This window comes from Helicoverpa armigera, chromosome 25 (genome assembly GCF_030705265.1).
Source record: "Helicoverpa armigera isolate CAAS_96S chromosome 25, ASM3070526v1, whole genome shotgun sequence".
In the NCBI taxonomy this organism is placed as follows: domain Eukaryota; kingdom Metazoa; phylum Arthropoda; class Insecta; order Lepidoptera; family Noctuidae; genus Helicoverpa; species Helicoverpa armigera.
The window spans coordinates 1,825,053-1,847,345 of NC_087144.1; the positions used below are offsets into that span (position 1 = coordinate 1,825,053).

The 22,293-nt window shown below is 36.0% G+C and overlaps 1 protein-coding gene across 1 annotated transcript in view; it reads right to left on the reverse strand.

The window, feature by feature from the left end:
* LOC110376614 (orexin/Hypocretin receptor type 1) overlaps nt 1-22,293 on the reverse strand; it is a 123,943-nt gene that overhangs the window by 10,510 nt on the left and 91,140 nt on the right. The window contains exons 3-7 of the mRNA XM_064041539.1: nt 19,552-19,699; nt 14,140-14,281; nt 10,633-10,766; nt 10,090-10,246; nt 6,047-6,159 (exon numbers count right to left, since the gene is read on the reverse strand). Of these exons, the coding sequence (XP_063897609.1) occupies nt 6,047-6,159; nt 10,090-10,246; nt 10,633-10,766; nt 14,140-14,281; nt 19,552-19,699 (694 nt within the window). The remainder of the gene's footprint in view (nt 1-6,046; nt 6,160-10,089; nt 10,247-10,632; nt 10,767-14,139; nt 14,282-19,551; nt 19,700-22,293) is intronic.

Here is a 22,293-nt window from a genome sequence, read left to right on the forward strand (position 1 = left end):
GAACCTAGTCTAGAACATGCACAGATATTAAACCCACATGAACGAGGATGCTCTCGCCACGCGCTCGAGCAAATGTGATTCATCTCCATATTTCAGTCAGTTGCAACCACGCCTGAGTTATAGTATTCGGTAGGTATTTGAATAGAATATATTGGTGGGCTGTCTGTAGCTTGGTAAGTCTGTGAATAAGGTGTGTGGGTCTGTCTATAGCTTTCTAAGTCTATGGGCGACTAAGGTATGTAGGACTATCTATAACTTTCTAGTCCACGTGGGAATAAGGTGTGTAGGACTGTCTATATTTTAGTTAATCTATGTGGGCACAAGGTGATGGTTTTAATAAATTGACATTCAAATCATGAACTAAGTATAAATTATATTTATATACCTATCTAACTTCACTAATCAATCTATTTACTAGGCAGTAAAATTCACGACGGATCAAAACTGTTTAAAAGTAGACTATTTCATATCTGTATTTTTTTATAGAAATACAGATATGAAATAGTAGACATTTATAAAATAAAAATAGCGTACAAAACCACGCTAGTATTACTAAATCGTTTTACCTAAAGATAAATAGAAAATTCCTAATAAATCAATCATTTGCTTAGTGAACAAAAAATAAACAAATACAAACAGTTTTTGTGTAAACCAATACGAAATGCTGGTCGTAAAAATTTGTCACCTGTCTTTTTTTATCTTTATCTGAATAAAAGCAGTTCAAATAAATGGTTACTAAATTCTTTTTTTGGAATTTAAATAAATTGAAAAAAGGTTGTTTGGAATTAGTGTTTTGTTTTTATCTAAACTACTATAAAAAGGTTAAGAATTTGTTTGGTTGAACGCGCAAATTACAGAAACTAATGGTCCGTTAAAAAATACAGTTTTAGATAGCCAATCGATTATTAATTGAAGAAGGCTAAAGGCTACTTTTTATTCCGGTGCGTTTTGTAGTTTCTATGAGATAGAGAGGTTTCTGCGAGAATAGAAGTAGCAACACTATTGCAATATAAATATAGGTTAAGCCTGTAATAATAGTCGTGGTATGTATAGCTATAAAAATAAATAATTAAATACACAGATGAAGGCGTGTTTCTCGATATATTACCTAAATGAAGTTCTTCGTAGGTAGTTTGTCAATATATTTGCCTATATCATAGTACATAAAAAGCTTTTATAGTAAACACGAAGAAAATCACTAATGACATAGGTCGTTTATCTATACTAATATTATAAAGCTGAAGAGTTTGTTTGTTTGTTTGAACGCGCTAATCTCAGGAATTACTGGTCCGATTTGAAAATTTCTTTCAGTGTTAGATAGCCCATTTATCGAGGAAGGCTATAGGCTACTTTTTATCCCGGTACAGGAAGTAGTTCCCACGGGATGCGGGTGAAACCGCTGGCAGAAGCTAGTTCTTGATAAAGTTTTATACCGAGGTACCCCTAAATTACCCACGTCATACAAAATTTTCCCCAACGCAAAACGTCTAGAATCTCGGAATATATATTATAAGATAATAAGGGGTAATATAATAATTATTATAACGACGTCACATAAAGGGGTAGTTAGACTCATGATCATAAACGCGGCGGGCGTCCAATGTTACCACATCGCTGTTAGGCTATGTTTACACTGACGTTGCTTTCTGTATGCATAATTTTGACTAATATTATTATTAGTACCGAACACTAAGTGTCAATCACAGGTTAAACGACGCCTGGCACGGTTGATTGGTGGATGGGTGACCATCTACATATGTCACACATAATGAGTTCCGCATGCACATTCATTTGTAGTTCCTGGCTCATATGATGGTGCTAGAAAAACAGATTAGTCAGATCTGCTGAACCTTTTACTAATTAGCAGCTAATAAATCAATGTCAATTAAATACAAGTTTGAGTGATTATGACAAAAAGTGTAAAATTAAGTACCTAATTTTATTGAGAAGCACAAACTTCACTTCTTATTAAACAAATTAATTGCGTGAAATAAACACAGAAAACTACTTATTTCTATATAAAAAAACAACTAGCATGCGTCAATACCTATACGTGTTTTCTCTTCTCACTAAATAAACCAGTTTGCTACAACTACAATAATTGTACCCAACAACGAACTCTTAAATAACCCAAGAATAGTTTAAAATTCTATAAATCAAAGTTATTCTTGCAATACAGCGTGTTCACAATCTGAAACATGTACTTTAAAAGCTAGAGTCTCTAACTAGAGTCTCTGTAGCTAGAAGTTTACCAATACCTGTATTTTGAAATGAAACTTGAACAAGCACAATAGTAGTACTAAAGGAACTAAGTTTTATTTTCTAAAGATTTGAAACTGTGTGTTCTGAATGTTTCAATTGAAAAGGAATATATTTTTATAGCTATAGCTGATAGTTTTGTTCTTAGTTATTTTTGGTCTCAAATGTAGTATTTGGGGAACAATCGACTAGGCCTACGTCCGATAAATCGGTGACCGATTTTATTTTCTCTGAAGATAGAAGACACTGATAGTAATAGTGCAAAGCACATGTCCTACATAAAGTAGGTCGGAAAATCTTAGTTAGATAGTCCTACAAAAACATTACCCTCCTTCTTTGGCAGTCGGGTAAAAATCGGGCCGATTATCGCTACAAAAGATTGCCGTGGGCAGCCTTAAAAGTTGTTTTTTTTTAATTTTGCTTCTATTTACAAAAAAAAACGGCACTATTATTTCTAGACCATCAAAAAATACTGAAGTAAATATGGTGTTTTTTGTGTCATCGGTGCCCAATATTTTTTTTTATATTTCAGTAAAATAAAATTCCTTTATTATTGCAACAATAAAACATCAAATGTAAACCACCCTTTATGTTAACACATAAAATTGTTATAAAACTGTCCTTAATTAGCCAGCCTTAACGAGATGTCTCAATAACGTTGTTATTTTACTATCAAGACTACATTATTTTAATGTTTACGATTCTACTTGCTCGCCAGACTGTAAAAATAAAAATAAATAATGTGAACAAAAGGATTTGACGTTGGTCCCAGCATTTTCTTGAGTAAATTGTGAAAAAAATCTAAGTTTTTTGAAATAATGCTCTGGATTTGACGTACAGTTGTCTAGACATTAAATAAGTTGTGTGTTAAAGTATCACTGAAGCAAAATATAATTTAAGGTTTATTCATCGAGATTAAGATATATCTAATTAGGAGTATAATGACGCATATTTATAATAGGTGGGAAATCTTATGGTTGAATCTTACCAATTACGGCTACTCACCTAAACACAAATTCAGACTTATCTAGATTCAGGGCCGTAATTGGAAAATTTCAGAATTCTTAATACTGTAATGATGTAATCATCTGAGTATATTTGTTTAGTCCTCAGAATCTAAACACCATAACTTCATGATCAACAATAAGGCCTAGTGAGACCTATTTTATTCAAACAGTAAAATGGTAAATTAATATACATATATATATATATATATATATATATATATATATATATATATATATATATATATATGTATATTAAATTAATATATATATATATATATATATATATATATATATATATATATATATATATATATATGTATATTAATTAATCGTCGTTCATAATCACATTAAATGAAATGTGTTAATATACTGATTATTATATGTCGATTAACACAAGAGTCGTGGTGGCCTAGTGGGTAAAGGACCAACCTCAAGTATGAGGGCGCGGGTTCGATCCCAGGTCAGGCAAGTACCAATGCAACTTTTCTAAGTTTGTATGTACTTTCTAAGTATATCTTAGACACCATTGACTGTGTTTCGGATGGCACGTTAAACTGTAGGTCCCGGCTGTCAGTGAACATCCTTGGCAGTCGTTACGGGTAGTCAGAAGCCAGTAAGTCTGACACCAGTCTAACCAAGGGGTATCGGGTTGCCCGGGTAACCGGGTTGAGGAGGTCAGATAGGCAGTCGCTTCTTGTAAAGCACTGGTACTCAGCTGAATCCGGTTAGACTGGAAGCCGACCCCAACATGATTGGGAAAAGGCTCGGAGGATGATGACAAAGGAAAAATAAAAATACGTAAAAATAAAAAAATGAGTTTTTCAAACAAAGTAAATAGAATAAAAATTTGCGAAAATTAGAACACCATATAAAAGTCAGTCATTACAAACAACTGAAACTCTCCCTTGAAAACTGACAGCTGTCAACTGATCAGAACATTCGATACTCCCAACTTTATCTCCGCTTTACACATGATGTTGTAAATTAGAAAAACGAGAAATGACTCCTGTGGCTAAACCACTGAATGGATTAGGATATTTTTTTTACAATTCGCCATAGAATATCATAAAGTATATGTGATAAGATTTAATGTGATTGTGAACGACACACCCGATATATTAATATACCACCATATATATTAATATATACGATAAGTTTTTGTGACAATATAAACTGTATACAACTTGCCAAAAAAATTTGGACTCGTCTAATACCTACTCCAGTTTTATCGAGTGCGTCAATTCTGTTTCTGTTTTACCAAAGAGATGTGACAAGGAACATTGGAGGCTGTAATAGCGTTTGTCACCAATAAACAGAGGCATTTGCGCGGCGAGTGACTTGACAGTAGCTTGTCAATGTCAATGTCACTGTCACTTTGAGAGGTAAAACGGTTTAAACGTTTGTTTATTTACTGATAGCTGCCTGTGCCTTTGGCAGAATTGCTTTAGTGTTGAGATGAGTAGTAGTTTAACTATATAAACCTGGATATTAGGTTTAAAATCAAAGTTATTGCGGCCCTGGTAAACCAAGAGCTTCAGAAGGAGCAAAAGTGGGTTTTAGACAGTAAAAGTATGACACTCTCTCTGTCATCGGTTTTTCTAACCTCAAAAAAAAGATTAAAATCATGTGTGCCAAAATTTATGTATAACCTACTACGATTCGCCATTTTTAATTAACAGATTAAACATACAAAAAGACTATCGTATTAAGTATTAATAATTTAATATATAGCCTTAGTTCACTGCAATGTCCAAACCTTGTCTTGTTCTGAAACTCAATCACATTGGCCCTAGATTTATTAGGTAAAAGGCCTTAACTACAAAAATATTTTTGTGACAGCCAATTAATTTAACTGGAACAAATACCCTTCCAGTACACTTGTTTGCAAAGAAAAACCGGCCAAGTGCGAGTCGGACTCGCGCACGAAGGCTTCCGTACCAGAGCATAAATGAGCATAAAAATCACGTTTGTTGTATGGGAGCCCCCCAAATATTTATTTTATTCTAGTTTTCAGTATTTGCTGTTATAGCGGCAACAGAAATACATTATCAGTGAAAATTTCAACTCTCTTACTATCACGGTTCATGAGATACAGCCTGGTGACAGACGGACGGATGGACGGACGGACAGAGGAGCGAAAACAATAGGGTCCCGTTTTACCCTTTGGGTACGGAACCCTAAAAATTAACGTCACAATCGAATTTCGCTGTTATTTTCACAAGGACAATAATTCTCAAGAAATCTGTCACAATAACTTACTTTTATGACAGTTGGGCAAAAACAACCGAGGTGGACGCACCCGTCCAATTATGTGTAATTGACAGGATTACGCCGTGTAATCGTTTATTTATGCAGATTTCAACGATTACGGTAATCCCTGCTGAATGTTATGTCAGATTTATTATTCTGGTGTATAATTTGCTTTTTTTTGTAGTTAATTGCCGGGTTTTAAGGACAAAAAATGTGGGAGGATTTTAAGTTTTAAAGTGCTTTATTTTTATAATTGCCTGAAAAAATAAATACAGTCATTCAGTGTAAGCACTTTTTGTTATGTTTATTTAGTCTTGCCTGAAATAATGTTCCGTTTATTTTTATAATATAGGTGATATTTCTACCTACGCAGTTGTCGCGTGCTTCGAGAAAATAATAATACCAATTAATTATGATGAAAGAATGAATAGTCATTTTGTTTCCCAGTTTAATCAGGGATCGAAAAATGGAAAATAAAATAATGATGACTATACAAATGAAGATAAAAGCAATAAATATGTAATACATACCACTCATAAAGTTGTATATGAGAGGGTTGACGGCCGAGTTCGCGTAGCACATGACGTGGCTGATCAGTGCTATGCACGTCATCACTTCTGTTTGTTGCACGTCGTATGCAACCCTGGAACAAAATCACAAAATTAATAAGGAGCTCGAGGCAAAATGATGATGTCCTCCTAACCGTTTATCGGCCATGGTGGCTGTTCTCATAAGGAAATAAGCGAACTGCGCAGGACATATTGTTGTGCACAAGCATTTGCGCACTAGAGCACTCACTATTTCTTCACTCTCATTAGCCGATGGGACGGCAATCCAAAACTACCAGAGGGAGATTACAAGCAGGACCAACATCTACGTGCTCTCCGATGCACGGGTGTAATATCAAATAAAATCTGGTGGAAAAATAGCAGATCTTGGAGTCGATCTATCACATGGTTAAATAACGCTTGACCCGAGCTTGTCAAGACGAGTTCCTCCGTGTTTCTAAGCTACTACAATCATTTGAAATGCTCGACCAGTCGTTACGGATAGTGACAAACCAGGAAAGACAACTAGTCTTACCAAGGGGTATCGGGATGCCTAGCTAACTGGAAATTTGGGTTTAAGGAGGTCAGATAGGCAGGCGCTCCTTACAAAACACACAGATATAGATAGACTTGTCAAAATAATTTTATCTTAAAATCTTAGCTAATGGAAAACACGTGTAAAGATAGGACACTAGAGTAAAGATAAAGATACGCTGATGGAAGCTATAATTGGTTTACTATGAAGTCAATTATTGTCATTATTAGTACTGATGAAAGATGAAAGCCTATTGAACTTGACTGGGGAAGTAATGGAATTATGAATATTTCTGGGACAAAATGTAAGAGCATAGACGTTATGGAAATTATAGGTAGGCATAGGCATTTCAGTGATTATCATTTCTTTGGTTATTGCTATTTATTTAAACTACACACGTCCCGTGGGAACTACTGCTGATACCGAGATAACTGAATAGCCTATGTTACTCAGGAATAGTGTAGCTTTCCAACAGTATATTTTTTTTCAAACGGTTCAGTTGTTCGGAGTTCAGTTGTTCAGAGAGTTCGGAGCAACCCCAACATAGTTGGGAAAAGGGCTCGGAGGATGATGAGTTGTTTCGGAGCCTTTATGTTTCCTCTGTATTATATAAGTATAGTTTGACAGATAGTTTAAGTGACTGGGGAAACTCCCCTACTATAGCCTACTTTTTCCGTGTAAGTAATTCCTTCGAGACGCCGGTGAAACCTTGGAGAACAGCTAGTGTCCACAGTTATCCAAAAATAAAACTCAGAACAGTCAAATATCTACAGTTGATGTCTTCCATTCTCGAAGTGTAATGTCAGATAGCATTTTCATAACTTTTACAAAAGTCCTTATTTAATACAATTTAGCATAACAACAGCAGTAACTCAAGTTAATTAAAACTGACAAAATTGTCAAGAAATGTAAAATAACCCGGGAGAATTCAAAATATGACTTTTAATATTTTTTTCCGCATCAAAAGGTATAAAGAGGGAACTTCTAAGAGTAGCCACGCACTGTAAACTTTTAGTCGGCCGACAGTTAGATTTGACGCTTGATAAGTAATCAAATGGGAGTGCACACATAACAGCAATCAGGTATATATCCGGTATATGGTACCTGGTAGCAATTAGGTAGCAACTCCTGTATGTATCGGGCAGGGATCAGTGAGGAGTGATAGCGATTCTGACAGTAACAACTACATGATCATCTTAAATACAAAATTAAAAAAAAAACTACATTCGGGCAACTGTCGGCCTACTGTTTAGTCTGCAGTGTGAGCGAAGACAAGGAATAAAGATGGAATATCTAAGCAAGGCCACTTTGGGAGGTGATAAAGGGATTTTGTCGACACTTTGATTCTGCAAAATTTAATATAGTTCAAGGAAATTTCGGAAAAGCATTGATTGGAATAATTTGATACTTTATTAAAGGATCGGTACTGCCCAAATTACTGTTTCATTTTGTCTTGCCATAATTTATTTGGTCCGAAGAAAGATAAGGTTATTAATTTCATATTGTTTTTTACGGGATTTATTTTGGCCTGCGAAAATATTTGGTTGGCAAATGGTAGACAGTTTTAAGGCAAATGGTAGACAGTTTTATGATGTCACCAAGTGAAAAGATAATTTGTTTGTTACTAATATTTATCAGTCTAACTAAGAGTATTGGGTTGCCCGGGTAACTGGGTTGAGGGAATCAGATAGGGCAGTCGCTCCTTAAAGCACTAGTACTCAGCTACATCCGGTTAGACTGGAAGCCGACCCCAACATAGTTGGGAAAAAGGCTCGGAGGATGATGATGATGAATATTTTTCATAATTAAACATTAAAGTTTTATCAATAATATTTAAGAATAGTAAAGATGCTATAGACAATAAATATAATATTCTTGTTTATCGTCGTCTAGACTGAAAATCTCGGAAATTTTTGCTTATTATTTTTTTTTTGCGTTTCTACGAAAGAAAACGCCGCAAAGCATATCTTATTTCTTTCTCCTGAAAAGTTAAGTTGTTTACTCTTACGAGGTTCTCACTATTATGGTACTTTTATAGAAGAGCATTAAAGACCCTATCCGCTTAGCTGCCACGTTTTTTTTTCAACTCGAGCAGCGTTTTCCTACATCGGGCTGAAACCCTAATTTACGAGTGTACATCGACGGCTCCTAAGTATACTGAGTCAACTAACAAATTTTGCGAATTTCACTTTTTTGTGTATCAACACAAATAACAATATTGTAAATATAAAAATGAATCGCAAAATGTGTTGGTAAGCGCATAACTCAACAACGCCTGGACCAATTTGGCTTATTCTTTTTTTGTTGTGTTTGTTATTGTCAGGAGAAGGTTCTTATGAAAAAAAATAGGGTTAAGTAGAGAAGTCAGTTGACGGGAGCGAAGCCGCGGGCAAAAGCTAGTTGTAAATAATAATCAAAAACTGCATTTCCGAGATTTTCAGTCTAGACGACGATAAACAGGAATATTATATTAGTCGACATGGTATGAGGTTTATAATTATTTTTAATAATCTTCAGACTACTCTTCAAGCAAATAACAATATTCTTAAGAAAACTTCGACATTGTCAAATGACACGACTCCTGAAAGTGTACTTAGACGAATATTTAATTAACTTCGCCTACACCTAGGAACGTGAACAGAATTTAAATGGAACATACTAAAACGTTTCTCTTGTTAATTTCTTCGGCTTATTGACCTTGCTCGATAGATTTAATAATATAATGTTTCAATTATTTTCTGGATAAAGGTCAAAGCTTAACACCCTCTCTACAGAGTTAGTTAAATGTAAATATTATTTTTAAAGGCGTTTTATAATCCCTATGATAGTAAAGGATATCGGATATTTTGTAATGCACTTAGGATTGATCTATTTTATTCTGGGCATATTACATAGTTTTATTTTAATCACAACAAAACCGACATCGAAAAAACTGCAAATGAATCTTCAAACATAAGAGATTCATGCAGGTCCACACGGTACTGTGGCGTTCAATGGTCGGCAGCGGGAAGGGAGACGGTTATAGGCAACTACGAATTTACTAGAGCTTAGTGGTGCCAAGAGAGGAAGGAAAGATTGCGGAGACGGCTCAAGGACGAAAGTAGGTCAGGCACCTTCTTGTGGTTCAAGTCACATATGGAAGTTACTTGTACCGAAGTGTTCGGGTTCCTTGACAAATCAAAACCAATGCGTGGATTGCAGGTGTACTCACCGCAGCACAGACAGCAGGTGCACAGGGAAGTAGCAGACTGCGAACATGACGACGACTGCCACTAGCATCTTGGCAGCCTTCCGCCTGGAGCGCAGCTGACCCTCAGCTGACGCGTTCGTGTGGATTGCAGGTGTACTCACCGCAGCACAGATAGCAGGTGCACAGGGAAGTAGCAGACTGCGAACATGACGACGACTGCCACTAGCATCTTGGCAGCCTTCCGCCTGACAGCAGCTGACCCTCAGTTGAGGCGTTCGTGTGGATTGCAGGTGTACTCACCGCAGCACAGACAGCAGGTGCACAGGGAAGTAGCAGACTGCGAACATGACGACGACTGCCACTAGCATCTTGGCAGCCTTCCTCCTGGAGCGCAGCTGACCCTCAGTTGACGCGTTCGTGTGGATCGAAGGTGTTGTTCGACGGTTTGCTGCTAACCCTGGGAACAACAATGATCATTAGTACATATATAATTAGCAGCGTATCTTACCAAAAATATATCAACTTAATCGTAGATAGATACATAACAGCAGCACGGGTCGATCCATCATAAAGTTAAGCAACACTTGGGGCAGTCGGTCAGTAGATGGATGTCTATCTATGTATATCATAAGAAGTTCATCTGTTTCGGAAGGGACTTTTTCTAAGATGGAACTTTTCTAAGTTGACACACCTATGTATTTTAGTATATACGTTAAACTATAGGTTCCGACTATTATTTGAACATTTTTGGCAGTTGTTACAGGTAGTCAGAAGACAGAAAGTCTGATATCTAGTAGTAGGGGGTAGGTATGTCCGTTATTCTAATGTTGAAAATGTACTTACAATTCTTGCAGTTATTATGCCCTGTAGGAGTAGTACAGAGTGTATGTGACTCCGTATGCCCTGGGATGTTGTCTGACCTCCACAGCACCCTCACGATCTGACAGTACGCTATCATCATCAGGAACAATGGAAATCTGGGGACAAGAGAAAGCTGACAATTTATTGTGAAGTCTTATGATCAGTATATAAACTCAAAATCGTAGAACATTTCTTATCTGAAATTAATTGAATATCATTCTAGAACTGTTAAAGTTTTCTCAAAGCTTTTTTGAATAGATCAGGCTTCAGAATAATTGGATACATGATTTCATGATAAATTTATTAGCCTCAGCTAGCTAGTTTAAGCTTTACTTTTTTCTTCATATTTTAATTTGTTTCTTACCATTGAATTTCGATCGTAACACGTGTACTTAATAGACCTTTTAACAGGATCATTCGTTTATACTTAAACCGTATTATTAGGAGTACTTGGTTTAGTTCGTACAATCTATTCTTCTTTCCAATTACTTAGTAAGCTACTAATTAGGCCATAGGATTTGTGGTCTTAGCTTTCTGATAGGTAGGTACCTAATTGTTTTATATCCCAAAGCTTATGTGAGATTTAGGTCTATTAACACCTAATAGCCTGGGTATTAAACTATCTAGACGATTTTATTTATTTACTTTATAAATCCTTTTACTTACATTATAAATGTAAAAGAAAGTTAATCTGTGTGTATCACAATTACACTTAAAGTATTGAACCGACTTAAATGAAAGGCACAGAGATACGTGGAAATCCGGTGATGGATAAAGGCTATTTTATCCGGGTGATGAGAGTCGTTCTCCCGGGATGTAAATGAAATCACTTGTAATTTTTTTTTTTATTAGCCTGTGCTGTCCCACTGCTGGGCAAAGGCCTCCCCCAAAGCCTTCCACTTTTCTTTATCCCTCGCTGCTTGAGGCCAGTCCGAGAGGAAGCTGTCCAAGTCTTCCCTCCAGCGTTTCCTTGGTCTCCCTCTCGGTCGCCTTCCATCCTCCGGGATCCACTTTGTGGTTATATTGGCCCACTTGTCCGGGTGCATTCGACAGATAAATTGAGAACTTGTAATTACTTGTAATTACCGACACGATAAATTGAGAATCATTAAACAAGATAAAACCAGGTCGTTAGTAAATGTTTCTTAAGGGTCTAACTGCCACAATACTTCATTACTTTACTCCTTTTCAAAACGCAGCAGGTAAAGCATCACTTTTAAAAACAAAAGTGCACAAAATACCCACTTTTCTACTAAAATACAATAGCTTCATAAAACAGTAAAAGCCGTACTTATCTGCTTGAAGGTTCAAGTAAAGAGAATCAAATGGTACTTTATAGTAACCACACACTGCTAACTTTTAGTCGGCCGATAGTTTGTTTGGGTTCATAAATCAGTATGGAGATAAATGGTATCAGACTTACTAAAAGTAAGTTAAGCAGACGGCTGACAGTTAACCCTATCGTTAGCTATTTTTTTAACGAAAATCTTGATTTCAATCAAAGTTTACAATCGGTCTGATACCGGCTAAATACCTGATTTTTATAATCTGCGCATTACCAGATATCTTCTAAAGTAAAGTGCTAATATTAATATTCAGGATACCCCAATGTATTAGCAATAAATACATGTATCTCGACCATAAAGTAAATAACCACTAGAGAGCGCACTCGCCAATTTCTTCTAAGAACACGACTCACCGCTGCGGGGCGGGGGACGCGACATAATCCGCGGCTACTATTGGTCAGTTCAAGGTCGAGTTCCATGAGTACGCTCAGCAAGGGATTGCTCTCTTTCAATTAAAAAATATCGATAAAATGTATTTCATCGTAGTAATAAATACTCAATAAAAATCGTATAAGAATAATTAATAAAAATCAGTCTATTACAAAAAAGACCTCCGTACAAGAAAATTATTGATTCTTAAAATGTTATACTAAATTAATAAATTTAGTATAACTTTTTCGAATTAACGTTTTAGGGTCCTGATTGTTTTTGGTAAAAAAACGATAATCGAACGTCTACATATTTCTTGATATATTTTAATTATTCAAAACAATTGAGAGTGAAGTGCCTCGAGCAAACAACACTTTGTTATTGTTGGGGACCAATTTTCCATATTTCTGGAATCTTAAAAAATCTAAAATGTCTATGGTCAGTTAATTAACTCATTAGCCAAAATAAAACATTTTTAATCAATGTAAATTTTACTATTATCGATATCCACTTCATCCTTAAAGGTAACAGCCCAAATTTCATCGATAAGAATACAAAGGGCAAGAAAAAGATGGACGTATTAGAATTTCTTAATGAAAGAAAGGGACTTTTCCAAAAGACATCAACGAGCGTGAGCGCGGTTCACCAACCACCAATTTAAATAGACCCCTGTGGTATTTCGTAATACAATTAAATCAAAGCCAAATTTTGGTATTGATACTTGCCGACGCCATCCTTTTTGTAACTAGATGTCCTGGATTTTCCCGCACCATTTCATCGCGCATGTAGGCATTTTTTTTGTTTTTTACTAAATAAAATCCTCAATAATTTAGCGTGTTCGCAGGTCATAGACTTGGTCGCTACTAAAGGATCGTACTGATCGTAGCCTTATAGTACGCGCAAAATCGCTAACTTTTGGCGAGCGTCGGGGCACTGTATGCGCAGTCAAGTGGTTTTATAGTCTTTGATCTCGACCTAGGCATAAACACTGTTCGCGAGGAAATAGCCCAGGCCAGCCGAAAATACCAGGAGAAATTAGCAACCCATGCAAACGAACTCGCACAGGCCTTAAGTGGAGAGGGTGGACTACATTTTAGCCGAATAAAGAGACAAGGCATTCCCAGACTCGCCCAAAGATTTGTAAACTTTGTAAGCCCTTGAAGAAAACCAATGAATTAAACAGGACATGTAGCTCCAACCAAACTTATTGTTTTCGAACAGATTGCCATAGTGAGAAAAAAAAAATATCATTTATCTTCATACTGATTGAGGAGCCAAAACAAACTATCGGCCGGCTAAAAGTTGTGCGTGTACTCTTAAGAGAATCAAATCGATGGTCACTTGAGACTGCTCTTTCATGTTCCTTTCGGTTTTGAACTTAGTGACTCAGTCGTTCCGAATGGTTATATTTTACTTAAGTATACGGGTTTATGGTGATGTGTTTTATTGTATGTAAGATGTTTATATTACAATTCTAGGATGAGGGTAAAAAATCTAGCAACATCGAGCTTTAAACATAATGAGATTGAAAAGCTATGACAATAAAGGTATTCTTATAAAAGGGTTCTTAAGACTATTTATGAAAGGATGGTCTATCAATTTTTATTTTGTTTTAGCAATAGATATTAGTGTTACTAAAATAATGTTAATAGTATCAAGATACTGAGGAAAATTGTGAATAGTTAGTGTTGAATAATAGTTTAAGTGAGGTAAAATATTTCAAGATCATTGATTAGCAATAAAGTTATTCAATAAAATGATCAATTCAACTTACGTGTACAAAAACAAAGCTTTAATGATATGCCACTTGAGGTCGCTGTCATCGGACCAGGTCGGAGTGCATTGCATGAAGAACTGAGCGTTGTATCGCAGCTGTAGCTTCATCTGCACTTGCAGTACCACGAACTCTGGAACATCTGGTGGAGGAAAATGTGCTTTATTAATATTACGGTAGGGTTGAAAATCAGATATTATTGTACACTAGGTTCTGCCAGCGGTTTTACATGCATGCTGTGGGAATCTCTGCACGAACCTGGATAAAAAGTAAAAGAAAAAAAGTAGCCTATAGCCTTCCTCGATAAATAGACTCACATTGAAAAGATTTTTTTTCAAATCGGACCAGTAGTTCCTGAGATTAGCGCGTTCAAACAAACAAACGAACAAACTCTTCAGCTTTATAATATAGAAGAAGAAGATGAAAGTTGTTCTTACGCTTCAAACTCAAAAAAACTGTCGCTCGATTCGACGCAGTGTATATGTACATGTGGAAAATTATTCGCTGTTGGTCATTTACGCGCGAGACCTGCTAGTGTGAAGACGCTGTAAATACGAGTATAATGAGCTATCTATATATCTTACTGCCTCAAAACAAAATTGAAATCTAGTTAATTAAGTAATTATTAAACTAAAGACGTCACAAAACTGCTATTTAGAACATTCAAAGTACCCAAATAAATTCTGAAATGAAACTTCTTCATAATGTTACAGTGGAGTGCAGTTTAAACATGACAAAGCCAGCTAATATTTGCAACGAACTATGTTCAACAAACTGACATTTTGCAAGTTCTACAGCTGACCGTTTGACCACATTTTAGACATAGTTTATGTTGCATTTTGTAGCTGTATGACATTGTTATTCTTAGACAAGCTTCAGACCGCGGTTTCACCCGTGTCTCGTGGGAAATACTAGCCGCATATGGATTAAAAATAGTCTATTTTATTCAGATGTATATTCATCAAAATACATCGCCTAGTATTAGCGTAAAAACTATAACAAGCGTACAGTCAACTTCAGGTTCAGGTAACAGTTTTATAGGAAAATCGTACTTATTATTATTGAGTTAAGGTGCCACTGATGAACGGTCTACCGTACATACACACCTACAAACTTTCGTATTTATAATCAAATGTATAATATTAGTAGGAATAATAACTGGCAGGAATATCAAAGAGATAGGTTTACATTATAAATATGTTTTTAATATAAATACACATTATGTACATGTTTTTTCAACAATTTTAACATTTTCTTTACGGAATAGGCACGTATAATAAGCTTAGGTACGTACGTATTATACATACCTAATTTCAGCAATATCCTCTAGATAATTTGGTAATGTAAATATTTGAAACGTGTTTGAAATCCCCTGAGAGAATTCAGGATGCTTTAACATCAATTCGGAAACCCTCAATCGCGTATTAAAATGTTAATAATTAATTACGAATTATGAGAGGCGAAAATCGAGTTTGCAATTCGAGTAATATCTACTAGGAGAATACTATATATTAATATTACAAATTATTCCATTAGGTGATAAAGACTTTTTTTTAGCGACGTCATAACTCATCATAAAAAAAAGTCGTGGTGGCCTAGTGGGTAAAGAACCAACCTCTCGAGTATGAGGGCGCGGGTTCGATTCCAGGTCAGGCAAGTACCAATGCAACTTTTCTAAGTTTGTATGTACTTTCTAAGTATATCTTAGACACCAATGACTGTGTTTCGGATGGCACGTTAAACTGTAGGTCCCGGCTGTCATTGAACATCCTTGGCAGTCGTTACGGGTAGTCAGAAGCCAGTAAGTCTGACACCAGTCTAACCAAGGGGTATCGGGTTGCCCGGGTAACTGGGTTGAGGAGGTCAGATAGGCAGTCGCTTCTTGTAAAGCACTGGTACTCAGCTGAATCCGGTTAGACAGGAAGCCGACCCCAACATGGTTTGGGAAAAAGGCTCGGAGGATGATGTCATAACTCATCAAATGGCACCTCCCGCTGTAGGTTAGCAGCGGTGAGGGAGTGTCAGACTCTTACTGACTAAAAACCGCCGTGTTCCGTCGTAGGCCTTTATTTACCAGGGCCGCGGTAACTCTTTCGAACAATCCCGCAGCCATGTGATTAAGACCTGCAGCTCACTCAATAAGAAGGAGAAGAATATTGTAAATGTGAAAGTAGCTCTGTCTGTCTATGTATGGATTCCACACCAAAACTAGATAGTCTAAAGCCTGAGAAGGGACGTAGAATTTTTATTCGGTTGCGAAAAGTGAAAGCTCCCTCGTAATACGGGTGAAACCGCGGAGAATATAAACTACACTATAAACTACTACACTAAACTATTTTATCTATAAGCTTATTATAAAAGTTTTAAAATTCGTGAAAGCTTAGTGTACTGTATTTTTTTTTTTTTTGAAAAAAACTAGGGCTTCCAAAAATAGATAGGCCTGTGGGCTTCACTTACTTACAAATATTGTTAGAGACTACAATAAACTTTGCATATTTACTAGAAAGTCGCAAATAGACAGCAGCTAATTATAAATTACAAAAGTTCCAGAAACTTTTATTTTTTCCTTTTGTTTGTCAAATCAAATAAATCAAATAAACAGTTCAAGAGTTACAGTTAATTCAAGCTAAACTTTTATTCACTGCAGCCTTTTTACTAACAACATAAATAAAATGTTGTTTACTACACTTTTCCTTGCTTTTTGCATAAAAGAAAATTTGCTGTAATTTACAGAACTACTCGATATAGAAATTGTATATTTTAATCAATGACTTTTGCTAAGTTAATTGAGAATTAAAAGGCTTTATAGAATTACTGGAAAACGGAATTACCTACGATTCTTAGTTATATTTGCATGAGTTTTTTCTGAATTAAAATTTATGACAACAGGATCGTATATTTACTTATTAACTATGTGTTTTTACACGGGTTTACTAGCTTTTTGAGGTAATGCCGCAATACCGCAATGCAAACTGCTGTTTTTAGGGTTGCCGCGCCGAATCACTTTTATGTGTTTCGGCTCCCAAAGACACAATCTCACCAACTTTATCTCTTGACGAAATTCAGAACAGTGTTAATAAAAAAGTATTTTTATGTAGAACTCCCAACTTGCAAAATATTTTGATTTAAACCCCTAAAACATGCCTCTAAGGACCGCCATGAAACCCGTTTTCACGGTTCGAATTACCCCCCGAGAAAATACAGTAATTTCTCAATCCTGAACAGGAAACTTTAAGCAAAACCGCTGCCATACTATCCATCATTAATCATTGAGATCTTAGAGTGTTAAGCCAACTGGATACGCCATTACAGTGTCCTCTGTGAACCTCTGTTACCTCTGCGAAAGGCACGATACTGCCTGTCATACTTATTTCAATCTTATATTATTGAGGCTTGAGCACTGCTGCGGTAAGTCAGCTTCGTTAGATTTGACAAAATATTATAAATTAATAACATGAAGACACACAGAGTACGTCCCAAAATATTGCGTATCCAACAATGCCAGAGCCATGCGGCAGAATATATATGGCGAAATTATTTGGAACTGAATATCAAAACTTACAAAAAGAAGACACCAATGATAAAAGAACAATACAAAGTAAAAAGAAAGTAGGTATCTCTGCGACAAGTTTATGCTTATGTACGAGTGTTTGAAAAATTTGTTTTTTAAAAGATTTCCCAAAAAAGAGAAGTTCTCAATTTGTTTCAGACTTTTTTACATTGATGTGCCGCGCCGTTCGGGTTAGTTAAATGCTCTTAGATTGGGATCCGTTACTCAAACTCTAGAATAAATAGAGTCGATTTTATATCATTATTCAAAACTACATAATTAGATGTCGGTCTTTCCGTAAACTCAGTAGTTTGGAACCGCTGTTTTAATTTAACTTGGTGTCTAACTAATATATATACTTCACATCAGTCTTTTTAGCATACGTACCCTTCTTCTTAATAATTCCTAATAATAGTTAATTGAACTGCAGAAAATGCTTCTTGTAAGAATGTAGACAGGTGATATAACCTGATCATATCGTGAAAAAATCGAAAAACCCAACACACTTAGATAGTCATTTATTTTACTTTTCTTAAAGTATGTTTTATGGTAAATGCTATTTCTTTGATCTGAGGGTAAAGGTTTAAAGATATATTTTAACCAGAGCTTCTATCTATTGAAAATGTTGGTTTTGAAAACTTAATAACATAACCCTCCTTTTGGTGCAGTTGGTAAAAACACAAATATTAAAACAGCATTACGACGATACAATGGTATCGAAAACTACGCAAGGACTGCGCATAGTTTACATCTGGGTGCATGAATAAATTCTCAGCAAACGCGGAAAAAATTGCTAGTAACAGTTGGTCGAAAATACCTTTCTAATATGTAGTATAAAAGAAACAGTATTAAGGTCGTAGCACATGTGAACGGTATGGCGCATCTGTTAAAATGTAGCTTCAAGCTCGCTGTCACTCCGCCGCGACGTTGGCTTTTTATATTAACTGTATACAATTTTGTATCATTATCATCTGTCTAGCCTTTTCCCAACTGTGTTGCGGTCGGCTTCCAGTCTTAGCAGATGCAGCAAATTTTTATTAGGTCTGGTTATAAAATATTTTATATATAAGCTATAATTTAAGTATCAAATGACAAGTTACTCTCTGCGCTGGAGTTCGCCGTGACGTGCCGTTCAGTATGTTATGACCTTTACAGTTCTAACTTTATCGAAGGTCAGAACATACAGACTTGCTAAGTGTCACTAAGTCTGTTGCAAGTAAGACTTGAGTTTACAGTCCGAAGTCAGAAAGTCTATCGGAAACTAGCTAGCTGTATCTTGTTAGTTACTCGATAACTTTGTTACGTGAGGTGTTACTTGGCAACATCCGTTTAGACTGGAAGCTTAAACTGATGTCTATATACCTTTAGTTGCGAAAAGGATAGTGATAAAATCTAAACAACAAAAATCTGAAGAGTTTGTGAGTTTGCTTGAATATACTAAATTCAGGAACGATCGGGTTAAAAAATGGTTTCTATGTTAGATAGCCCATTTATCGAAAAAGGCTATAGTCTACTTTTTACCCGGGAGGCCTACGTAGTTACCATAGAAAATTGAAACCACTAGCAGAAGTCACAGAATAAAATCAAGATTAAGACCGTTTAAACTTTAAATGGATGCACAGACTTATAATAATGGATGGAATAAAGAAAGAAAGTTGGTAATTGGTGCCGATCTACCCACACTCATAGATCTTGGTTTACCAATGCCCATAGTCCATACTGGTGACAGTTGACAGTCACGTAAAGCAAGCAGATTGAAGTTACGTCAAGCAAATATAACTGTTGCCAAAATAGAAAAATTTTCTTGTTTGCTACCATTCATTCTTTCTGTATACTTATATAACTTTTCGTTGAATACTTACTAAACAATAAAGACAACAGCCATATAATAAGTATGGCGGTCTTGGCGCGGCCGGTGGTGGACTTGAACTTGAGCGGGAAGCAGATGGCGTACCAGCGGTCCACCGAGATGAACGTCAGCGTCAGCACTGACACCGTCACTGATACTGACTGAAACAAGGAGAAATAATAAAGATTAGAGACGCACAAGCAACCATTTGTAACTTATAACTAACTGACTCTAACCCCGATGGGCAAACGTGGTGATTAACGCTGAATCGTTCTCTATCTAAGAGGAGGCCGGTGCCCAGGTGTGAGACGATAAAAAAAGGCTGATGAGTTACCTCATTCCTGCTACACAAAGGCCTCCAGAAGGAAACAAACTGGTTTAAGTAAAACTCTGACATTCTCTCCCACTTCACTTATAGTGAGAGGAAAAAAGGGTTCAATGAAAATATTTCTCTATTACACAAATATATTTTTGAGCAGTTTTCAAAATTGGTTAAATTACCTACTTATAGTTCCTTTCGCTGTTATAACATTATTATTCACTGGTTTTACAACAAAATAATAATATATGTTTTTCGGTGCTATTTTTATCCATCGGGATGTTTTACAAAAGTAGGATGATTTATGTGACGGTATTCTGATACCTACCTACTGGAAAATATCTAAATGAGATTCACTGACCTTGTTCTAAAATAGCAATTTTTCGGTTTATTCGCACTTTCTCCGAACATGGAAATAAGGCTAAAAGAAACTATTTTCGTGCGGTCCCTGTATGTAAATATTTGTCCTCAAAAAGTTGACTTTTTCCCTTTGTTTTATCATTTAGGTAAGTTGAGATAAGTTTATATGTAGAGTAGTGTTATGACGTGACTTCTTTCTTTGATGGAAGTTTTTTGGCCGCGCGTAAAATTCTCTAGTGTGAAAGAACTGATGTACTGTGGCCCGGTCTCACTGGTTATCGATAAAGTGCTACTTAATTATCTGATAGTTAATGCTATCAGAAAAAGGCTACTTAAAACTGCCAGATATTGCTATCAAAGACCTGTGAAACCAACACTTATAGTTTCTGTTACAGCCTTTTTATCGTCCCACTGCTGGGCTGCGGCCTCCTCTCACACGGAGAAGGATTGAGCATTAATCACCACGCTTGCTCAATGCGGGTTGGTGATTTCAGACACTTATAGTTTACCTGTCAGATAAGTTGTTGTCGAAACTAACCATACGTATTCCGGCGCCGCTTTTATCTCGAGCTAACTCTATAATATCTCTTAGAGAACAGAGTAAATAATATGATTTAAACGGCAAATTCGACCTACATACTGTCGGTACACCCAAACGGTTGCAAAGCTGTTATTCGTACGGAAATGGGCAATAACAATGACAGCTCCTATTTATACGTGCTTTTAAAGGCATTCAGTGAGTATGTTTGTGCTAGTGATGTGTGGTTGTGTCGGTGTGTGTGTGTGATGTGTATAGTTATCGGCACGAATCTTGAGCTCTGAACTTCACCTGCGCAGAAGTAATTTATTAGGTCCCTTTTGTGGTATGAAGTGAGGCGCGGGGGCGGGCTAAAGCGGTGATTCACCGTCACTCGGGATTGGTTCTTTGCTTACAATATGCTCAAGATTCGTGCTGATATACATATATAGTAGGTAAAAGTGGGTTAGTATTTTAGTTAATCTATGTAAAGGCCTAAAGGGGAATGTTTACTGTAATGGGTTTAGGAAAATCTGTCTGAAAGTCATGAAGTTTCATGAAATACACTCACTATTTTGTCATACTTTCTGGCTTCTATATAACGATTAATGGGTTCATGATATTTATTTCGCTAACACGTTGATAACAATAATTTTCCTCATCTAAGTTTCTTTAAAAGCGGGATCAAGGCGATGTTCAAATTACAGTCGAGACCCACTAATTTACGCTGCCTTCCGAAATACGGAGAACTCAACATTATAAGATGGTAAACTATCCACGGACTCTCATGACAATCCTTATGAAGTAAATAGTTCTTTCAACTGATGTTACAATCCTGATGAAGTAAATACTTCTTTCAAGATACAAAGTCAAATCTCAAGAAATATCATACCATCTTAATTATTCACGTTGTAATTACACAGACTAACACTAAATCTAGACCGTAAGTGCTAGATTCTCTCAGCAATTTGGGCGTATGACGTCATTTGCATATGTTTCGTGAGGCAGAGTTAAAAGCTTATTGCTGAAATATATTACTGTGTGGTTCCAAGCCACTATGTTAGGAGTGTTTCAGAAATAATTATAATGTAGGTGCGGTGTACCGAATTTCAGACAGATGATTTTAAAGGACTCTAAAAACTATTGCGGTATTCAGGTCTAAATATTGCTGTAGGTTATAAGTTACCTGTGCAATTTCTGTTTTTACATTCTCAAAGTTGAGATTTTTTTTAGGTTCGGGATTGGATCTATCTTACAGCGGTCCCACTTTAAATTAGATCATTACCAGGACACCCCCTTTGAAAAATTGAGAATTTTCTCTGACGAACTTCTTCTTCTTCTACTAACCCGATTTGAAAAAAAAGTTCAATGTTAGGAAGCTATACTATTCCAGAGTAACATAAGCTGTAATATTGTCCCCGAGATACGGGTGAAACTGCGGAAAACCGTTTGTAGATAATAAAACAATTTTAAGAGCTCGTAAAATGATTCACAGCCATCTTATTACTATATCTACATATAGTATTTTTTATTTCACTATCTATATTTATTTATTTATA